General features: G+C 36.7%; 1 protein-coding gene across 6 annotated transcripts; it reads right to left on the reverse strand.

Annotated features, from left to right (window-relative positions):
- Positions 1–1,829: 1,829 nt before the first annotated feature.
- On the reverse strand, positions 1,830–9,740 carry LOC133876661 (quinolinate phosphoribosyltransferase [decarboxylating] 1a). Of its 6 annotated transcripts, none has more exons than XR_009901614.1 (12): positions 9,612–9,740; positions 9,358–9,469; positions 9,132–9,271; positions 8,685–8,818; positions 8,541–8,604; positions 8,375–8,457; positions 7,650–7,733; positions 7,400–7,552; positions 6,961–7,137; positions 5,894–5,961; positions 2,683–2,832; positions 1,830–1,976 (listed from the first exon to the last, which is right to left on the reverse strand). XR_009901614.1 is itself a non-coding variant. In XM_062314920.1 (11 exons), exons 2-11 carry the CDS (start codon positions 9,405–9,407, stop codon positions 2,736–2,738), a joined length of 1,050 nt encoding a protein of 349 aa, XP_062170904.1. In that variant the 5' UTR covers positions 9,408–9,469; positions 9,612–9,740; the 3' UTR covers positions 2,538–2,735. The 6 variants fall into 6 exon arrangements, 3 of the variants coding, with proteins under 3 accessions (XP_062170904.1, XP_062170914.1, XP_062170927.1); XR_009901613.1 differs by having other exon boundaries at positions 1,830–2,019; XR_009901609.1 differs by having other exon boundaries at positions 1,830–2,026.
- Between the last annotated feature and the right edge of the window lie 212 nt (positions 9,741–9,952).

The raw sequence follows: 9,952 nt of genomic DNA on the forward strand, positions 1-9,952 counted from the left end.
TTTTTGCTTTAACAAATTTGTAGAAATCGCGAATAAATTTATCTAAAGAAGAAAAACTTTGAAGATCTATGCTCTCCATTTGTCTAATTAAAGAACATTTTGGCAGCCTTTACTTGCATGCTTTTTTCCCACCATTTTACACTGTTCCAACGGTTGATCACCACCATTAAAGCCCCAAATGAACAGCAACAGTTGATCACCATTAAGGCCCCAAAACCCAATGAAGAGCAATACACGTACATCTTGGAGGCGGTGCACGGTAGAGTTGTCATAATTCGAGGTTTTCAGCAGGTAATTAATCATAGGTAGATGAGAGAGGAGATGGTAGGGTCATACATATGGCATGCCAAGGTAGCAGGACTGGGGATTGGCCGGCCCCCAGGAGCAGCTGGTAGCTCTTTCAGGGTTACGTGATTGACCTGACCTATCTCTCATCATGCAATTAGGCCGGCGCTGATGGTACGACTGAGGGATGATGTATTAGCGTAGGTTTTGGACCCCATGTTTGTCCTCAAAACGAAAAATAAGAAAACGGGTCTATTGAATTGTCTAGCAAACAGTTCTAGGCGAGAAATGACCAGAGAATCGAATTTCCTTTTTTCCTGTCAAAATCTCCATCAACCGTCTCACCAATGAGGGGAGACCTTCCTGACTAGGCATTGGTGAGGGACTTCTAACGGCTTTCATCCCCACTTTTTAATAAATAAATTAATTTTATTCAAAAATAAATAATAAAACAATAAAAAAATTACTTTTTAAATAAAAGTTATTTATTTATTAAAAAGTGAGGGATGAGAGGAATGAGAGTCGGTTGGAAGTCTCTCACCAATCACTACTCTCCTAGAAAATGATATCTTAGGGGACGGTAAAACCGTCCATCAAGCAGCCTTTTTTAATAAAAAAATAATTTTTTTTTTATGAAAAAGTAATTTTTGATGTGACATCAGAAGTTTTTTTATTAAAAAAATTCATTTTTAATGAAAAGGGACCGACAGAGGTGGCTGGTTTGCCCCTGCCTATCACTACTCCTACTCTCCCTCCTCCCCTCTTCTTTCTTTCTTGTCTGCACACACTTTTTTTTTCTTCTTCTAATTGCTGCTTAATTGTTGATGTTTCTTAAAACTTTTCATTTAAACAATGTTACTCACAAATTACAATGTACTAATAAAAAAAACAAAAAAAAAATACATAAAACTCAAGGGTGGCGAAATTTAAAACCGAAAAGAATTTTTTTTTTTCTATCTTTTTAATTAAATTTTTTGTTTTTTTAATAAATTAAAAATTGTCGTATTATTTTTAAAAAAAATTAAAATTCGTTTTTTCTTTTAAATAAAATTTTTCGTTTTTATTAAAATAATAAAAATTAATTTTTTCTTTCTTTCTTCGAATTTGTAGGGATATTTTTGTTTTATTGAAAAAAAATTCTAAGGTTATTTTTATCTTTTTGCTGGCCTTGACAGACATTAACAATTTCTTAATAGTTTTGAAAGTCATTGTCAATTAAGTGATAATTTAAAGGGAGTGTAATCTCTTTCTTCTTTTCTCTGTTTGAAACCTTGGCCATATATTTTTACATATACCAAAACGGCATCGTTTTTGGGGACACGAAACAACGCCATTTTGAAAGAATTCCATTTAACTTTTTATATTGTCGGTTTGGAAAACCAGTAATTTTAATCTTCTTCCGCCTATCGATCCGACTTTGTCAAAAAATCAAATATTTTCACTGCCTAGCCCCCCGTCGAAATCCAACCAATTGGGTCGAAAGGTCAGAGGCAGGTCACGGGTCAAATGCCCACCCGTAAGAGAGAGAGAGAGAGAGAGAGAGGTGTTATAAACATTATACTAAAATATATTTTCCATCAATTTTGTCAAATCTGTCAGGCATAAAAATTGATTGAGGTACATCCATACGGTCCATCCCTTGTAGCTGATTAGCACCTCTCCCATTTTACTGACGGTAGAGGTCTTTGGATCTGGAGAGAGCTCAGACAAGCCCCGGCCGGCATGCACCCATTACTATTTACTAATCAACAAATAAAAAGGAGAAAAATTAACCAAAGTCAAATTTGAAGCTATCCTTCTCTCTCTCTCTCTCTCTTGGGATCAAGCTTGCTTCCAGGATTTCAGTTTTATATTTCCTTAATCAAGCATGCTTCTTTTAGTTTACTACAGTTACCAAAAAAGGGCATATTCTACTGTTATGCTATTTCACTGTTATAGTAGAGTTTGAATCAGAACTTCATAGTATAATATATCCAACTATAATATAACTTGAAATTAAAATTAGACTTCTTCAAAAGGCATGCCGGTTTAGGGGTATGAGCTCACATATACATACAGCAAGCATACTGCTGTCCCTATACAGCAACATTCACACAAAAAGGCATGGCATAATTCCCTGACTTCTTAGAGGTTTATCCTTAGAATCATTATGCGCCTTATGTTGAACAAATTTCACTCTTGAAATGCATGGGGATTGGGGACTCCGAGATATTGACAAACATTTAGTTTTAAAAGAAGAAATAGTTTAAAGATTTTCTTGGGAAAAAGAACTTCAAAATTTTATTTGAGCAGTATGCTTTGCATGACGTTTATACATACCAGTACCAAATTTCGTGTCCAATACACAAAAAGAGTGAAGCAATCTCATATTAATAAAGACAGAATGGCAAAAATTACCAGCAGTTGATTGGTTGCATCAACGAGAGGAAAAAATGTGATCAGATGGACAGTCATGCTCGTTTCGTTCGCCTTCCAACTAGAAGGGCCAACTCTGTATCAATCTTGAGGGAGATGTCAAGTGCTTTTACAGAATGTGTTAGTGCACCACTGCAAACAAGAAGAAGATGAATAGTGTAAGTACTAAAAATGTTAATATTATTAGTTGCTTGTAATTTAGTGATTACTACATTATTTAAACAAGAAGCAAAAGGTGCAAATATCAAATTATTTCTTAAAGATTGCTTTGTCCGAATCCTTCAGGCTAAAATATTGGGCATTCTCTACACCACCTCCATATGGGTTCCAATACCATGTCCTCAACCATCTAGACTACTAACCTATACAAAGTGAAACAGGTTGCAAGTTCTGTTCATAAAGAAAAGGAAACAGGTTGCAACTTAAACACCCTTTTAAATTCCAAGTACATTCTAGATTTTGTGATTTTGTTGAACAAATGACGCAAAAGATTGTGAATGAAACTGGAGACATAAGTTAGTTTAACTCCCGCTCCACAATCTTCATGATATATGTTGTCAATCCAGGACACTAGTAACTGGACCAGCCTAGTGCATGCATTTCTCTAGTAGTCATCATGGACTAAATTCAGGATCAAAGGCAGAGTTGCAAACCTATCCCAATTTCATCATTCTAGAAACACAGTACATAACCAATTTAAGTTTTAAAATCTTGTCTTCTAAGGCAGTTCAAAATAGCCGACTACCCGATCCAACTAAAATCGACCAAAGTCAGAGTCAAGGGTCGTAAGAAAATCTCATCTCCGAAGAGGTATTGGTTTGGGGGTCGGTTTTATAGGATAAACTGACCCATACTGAACCCACCGACACGTCTTAGACCTCTCTGGAATTTTTTTGTGGGTGGTACATGAAGAAGATGAAGAAGCATTCAGATTTCAGCCGAATAAGCCATTCATGAACTCAAATTGTTTTTGAGGCTTGCTGGTAGGCGTGTGGGGCTCATGCAGGAACACTGCAGATGCATGAACTCCAGGTTTCGATTTTTCAGTCCAATCATTGATTGATGCGAGCCACATGACGAAGATAGTGAGAATGTGAGTCTCGCAGTGGGAAACCTTCGTTTCTTTTCTTTTTCTTTTTCTTTTTATTTTTATTTATTTGTGTTGGGAGACCTGGACGAAGGTCACTAGGAAAGAAAAGCACACCTAGTGAGCTTTGTTCTTTCTCCAACACAAGTAGAACAAAGCTATCCGATCATTTTCATTTTCATTCAAAACAAAGCTCACTGAGAGATCTTCGTTCCTTTTTTTCTTTCCCTTCCTTAGGTGTGAAACCTTCAAATCGAGTGCTCTCAGTGATAGATCCTTTTGAAAACTGCGCCACCATTGCCTCCCCACCATGATGCAGCCGTGTGCCTCACCATTATCACACACCTTCTCCAAAAGTAAATTCCCTCTACGGTTTCTTTCTCTTTCTCTTCGGCTCCTCTCGGCTCTCACTCCCCTTCAATTTTCTCTCACTTTGTCTCTTATTTTCCGTCAATCTTTCTTTCCATGCTCTGAATTAAATACTTTTCTTACCATCCAAATAGATCTTTAACTACATCTTCCCTGTATTGTTCTTTTTGCTCTGTATTGCAAAAAAAGAAAAAAAAAAAAAAAAAAGACCTACCCCAACCAACCTAGCTGACTGACTACTGACGGAAGCTGTAAACATCGAGGTTGACTTGATTCGGCCTGGGATTTGCGTCCATTTTCTTATCAGAGAAGGAAAGTAATAACAAAAATCATTAACCCAATAGCAGATTCCACAACTGCCACCGTTGCATCCAATGTAGTTCATGCATTTCTTTAGTAGTCATCATGGACCCATTGTATCATCCAAAGAAATGGAAAATACCAAAAAGTTTGAATTCACAGCTAATAACATTCATTCAATTGGCATTGACATAACTACCTGGACTATAAGGTTCAGTTTCTCATCTTGAACCAAATTTAAAAGAAAAGCATTACATATGCGATTTTTAACAGACAAAAGGATTACACAGTAGCTGCAGTATTTTTGGATTCTCCCTTCTTGTTCTGTTTAACATAAGATAACAGAATAAGGAATAAAAAAGTTATTTTTTAATAGGCTGAATTGTAATTCTCGTTGCAATCAGCTGGAAACTACCAAAGTATCTTAACCTCCTTTCGGTATGGGATCTAGAGAACTTATTGAGTTGGGATGCACATTCTAAATCTACCCATAAATTCAGATATATGATTATCCTGTGCTGCGGCATGAAGCAGCAGCACACCTACTTATCAGCAGTTGGTGCTGCGCCTGTCTCAAGTGCACTTAGCTCGCACAAAGTAAGACATCCTAAATTATAAGTGATACTTCCACAACCAAAGCAGTGGTACATCTCCATTACCAATGGAACTAGGTACTCCTTGAACAGCAACAAGAAAATTTAAGGAATCTGTTACGGACCTATGTGAGACGTAGGAAACGTGGGCAGGAAGCAAAAGAAAACCTAACTAAAGAAGACTTCGCTAGGGTTCAAGGAGAGGATACAAGTGGCGGCTGAGGTGGAGAAGGCTAAGAATGGAAAAGTCGGTGCTCTTCCAGCAGGACTTTTTGGTAGGAAGGAAATCATCCTGTAAGGACAGTATTTCCTAGTAATAAGGGATATTGGTTTCCACTAGAATAGGGTATTACTAAATAAGAGAATTCTTTTATAGAAAGAATTCCTAGGAATAAGGGATTTGATGTAATTCCATAATTTCTATTCTGCTCTGTAACCTCTATTTATAAAGGTCTTGATTCATAATAAAGGTAGACAACATATTTACCACAAAATTCTCAACTCTCATAGTTGAATTAGGAGGCAGAGGTACCTCGAATACCTCGTATCAGTTCATCACCCTTCACCATAGGTAAATCCAAGAAGTCCAATCCTGCTGATTTGCCCATCCATAGGCCAATTACCCGATCACAAACCCAGGCACATAACAGAATCACTATAGCTCACTTCAGAAGCAGTAACTCACCCTTAACGAGCTGTGACTTCTATACACAACCTAATCCTTTTACTAAGAGAAAGTACAAAGTTGAACCGCATCAATCATACCAAAATAACTTTATGGTCTGTTTCTATTCATTCAAACTATAATCTTTGATGATTAAGATATTAAGTGTTGCAATATTACCTGGAAATGTAGGTCACTCCAGTCTGTCCAATTTTGTGTATCGTTTCAAGAGTAACATTGCCTGATGCCTGTCACCATGAAACAAGCAAAACAACTAATTAACTTCTAAAGGCGCACAATAATCAATACATCTAACGGTAATTCTCATTCAATTATGTTATAATATTAATTAAATGATTAAAGTCAACATTTTTTTCAGCTTAACCTTTTGAAACAATCGGTAATTTAACATGGTACCAAAGTAGAGATTTTGAGTTCAAACTCTTGATTCTATAGCTTACTTTACATTTCAGTTAAATATTCCATATGTTGGGCTTCACTTGTTGAGGGAAAGTTTGAGCTCACATATGAGAATGAGTGCTAAAATATGAATTAAATGATTAAATCACCATTTTCTATTAGATTAATCTTTTAGGACAATCAATGATTTAACAAATTACAAGATAGAAGCTTCTTTAAAATTCCTTATAAAGCATAGTTTCACTTAATAACTAGGTAATGTGAAACTTAACACTCATGATTATCTTTATAAACCACTCATTCTATGTAGGCAACTCCTCATTTTCCCAATGTAGGACATGAGTGTTACAAACTTCCCCCTTAAAACCCTGACGTTTTTGTCAGGGCCACGTCATGCAGTGCTCCAGTACTATATAGCCTGGCGTTACTAGGTGGCACTAGACTTTATAAGGGATTCTATGGAAGATCTAAATTGACTAGTCCTTTTGGGGTGACAGCGCATATGTGACTAGTGTTTTTTCCTGGGTCGTTACAGAAGTACTAGTCCTGCCGCTTTAAGTATGTTTTACTCAAAGATTTCACCATATAAAATATCGCAAAACTGAATAGACAAAGCACCTATCTTTCATTGGCTAGACGGATTGTTTAGACCCATGGATGAAAGTGGAATAAATTGGACCATATGGGGATACATTTTTTCTTTTTTGAAAAGGAAAAAAAGTTAAATTGTAAGGTATACATCAATGACAGCTCTTGTAAAGTCTATAGCTACCAATGCTCCAGATATTCAGATGAAGTGTAAATGAATAACATAGAATATTAGATACCTCAGTCTCAAATCTCCCATTAATCACATCCACAGCTTCTTTAAGCATAGATACGTCTACATCTCCATTTTGTAGTGGCACAACCATGTTATCCAACATTATCCGAGTCAAGGACGTCTTTGTTTGAGATGCGTAACGTAATACCTCGTGTACTTCCTCGAGTGTCCTGGTTTCAACCTAGGAAAAGATAAATAGAGGTTCATACTGTAACAATTATAGTTCCTGCAAAAATAAAAGGGAAGGAGAGAAGGGGGGGGGGGGGGGGGGGGGGGGGGGGGGGGGAAGCATTCTGGAATATGGGAAGATACATCAACCAAAAGTTTGAAGCAAACCAATACAAGAAAAATATTGGATAAAGATACTCGACAGTTTCTGCCTCTTCTCATAGATACTTGACAGAATTTGAAGACAGTTAAATTCTAAAAGTAGTGACTACTACCTCAACCTCCATTTGAAGTTTCTTTTGCTCCAAATACATGTCAACAGATTTAATGGCACTCGTGACACCTCCAGCTATGGATATGTGATTATCTTTTATCAAGACCATATCAAATAAACCCATTCTATGGTTCCGCCCTCCACCAATAAGTACCTATAATGAGAGAGTACTATAAGGTCAACCAAAAAATATATATACAAAATGAAGGAGCATTATTACTATCAAGTAAAAGCAAGGTAGTGAACTAGACCGCCCACTTATCCACCAAACGTAAACCCGGAGAAGTTTTCCTCGTCTCTAAAATACACGCAGGATATGCAGCATCTGCCATTTCCTGCAGAAAACAAGAACATCCTCTTAAATCTCTCCTTCAGGCATCACACATCTGTCAGAGATATTTTACTGGTAGCATTTTAGTGCAGTGTAGTGTTCCTTAAATCATTCTACTGCACGTCTACAATCTAATAATAAATATCACCAGTTTAAACAATTAGAGGATATCTTGTTCAGTTTTAGTCCCTCAACAAACATTACATATTGACCACTTGTTTCAATCACATATGCAGGTGTTTGAGGTCCATATTATCTTATTAACAAACTTAAAACCTATAACTTGATAGATGAAGCAGTGAGGAAAACTTTTACATTTAAAAAAAAAAAGGAGTGATACAATGAAGTTATTCTTCTCAAATAATTTTTTTCATATATTAGTTTGGTCAAACAACAACAGCAGGCTGCACAAATGGGCAACTCCTCACCCCCACCCCCCCTTCTCTTTATATGTTTATGGGGGAAGGTACTACTGGGCTACGAAAGGCTGGCCATTTCCCCCAAGTTATCATGATTCAAGTTTAGGTGCTCTAGTAAGGAATTTATTTTCAACATAACTAAAACTGAAGGTCAAGAATTATAACAACCTCCTTTCTGAGTTTATTTTGAAAGGAAAAAAAAAAGGGTTGAAGGAAAAAACAATACCTTTGTTAGAGTTGCTATTCCACTCATCCTCTGCATAAAGTTTAGCACTACCCTTTCAGCTACAACGATGTTGTGTGCCCGTCCTGCACATGAAGTTGTAAGGATTAAAAACATCTCTTTGATGAATTTCTAAAATGTTACTGATAATTCCTTTTTTCTGGCTTACCATAAACTTTTCCAAACTGTAGTCCTTTATGAACATTATCTCCATCTTTTTGAGACCAATCCACCTGAAATTAAAATATACATTCTTAATGACCAAGCACGCAAGCCACTCAAACAAACTGCATACACAGTGCAGTGCTGGTACCTTCAGAGAAGGATCAACCTCTTCAAATACCATCTCTGCAAGTGCAATTCCGGCTATGATACCATCTTCCTTTGCCAAGAAATTAGCTTCCACTTCCATGTCAATAGGAATGGTGGCCATGCTTGTAACATCACCTACAAGTAACAGGATCAAAGTTTTTTAAAAAATTATTAAATATTGAGAAATGCTACACAAACTTCCGCTCCCACACTCCCCCCACGTCAAAATCACCATCGGATCACTGCCACGTCAAGAGTGTGCACTGGTGTATGGGAGTGAGAGTACTGTGTGTAACATTTCTCTTAAATAGTTAACACTGCTTATAGCATAAAATTTATTACCAAAAAACTCTGCCCCAAGTCAGCAGAACAAATAAAACCAAATAATAGAATCATTGAAATTGGTGTGAGGGGGGAATTGGAGAAAAACGAAACAAGACAAGATAACCTTGACCCCCAGCATCTTCAGCAAGGGCTAATTTGATGATTCCCTTGAGATCATAGGTAGGGTGCAAAGGAGGCTTTAAAGCGATGGATTCAAACGATTTGCTCGGATTTCTGGCCGTTGCAGCCATCCTAACAATTCGCCTGAAATGGTCCACATAATTAAAACAGTATATGAACAAACAAATTTACAAAATGCACACTTTTTTCACAAATATGTACAAACAAACCTTGAGGTCGTAAATAAGCAAGGCGCAACTACTGGATAAATAGACAGCATCCCAAGATAACATCAAGACAGAGGCACGGGAGATGCCTATTTGGTGTCTGTCAGAGTGTTGGCTTCAAGAAATTAATAATAACATATCACAACAGGAACATAAAATAGCATTTACGAAGAGCGTTTTAACATTCTTGCACAATAGGCACAAAAAGAAAGTAAGAAAAATCAATAAAATTGAGGAAATTGTCTTCACAGTTTCACCTGAATGAAGATGGCAACAAGAGGTCGCCGAGACTGAGAGTTGCAGGTAAATCGACTTTGAACACTGAGCGTCACAAAAGGGCGCTGGTCTTGTGAGAGAAAGAGAGGCCCAAGTCCAGCGGCATAAAGTGTGAAAGCCTGAACAGGACGCTGAGATATTAGCGGCCCACCCCGTTTTTTCCTGCCGCCTCACAAAATTTCGCTTCATTTTGTAACGAAAAATGATTTTTTTTTTTTTTTTTTTTTTTTTTTTTTTTTTTTTTTTTAAAGTAACCAAAAAGGAAATTATTTGTGACATAGATCGTTCTTTTTTTCTTTTTTTATTCACTTATTTTTAAAAA

Source organism: Alnus glutinosa, chromosome 1 (genome assembly GCF_958979055.1).
Source record: "Alnus glutinosa chromosome 1, dhAlnGlut1.1, whole genome shotgun sequence".
Taxonomy (NCBI): domain Eukaryota; kingdom Viridiplantae; phylum Streptophyta; class Magnoliopsida; order Fagales; family Betulaceae; genus Alnus; species Alnus glutinosa.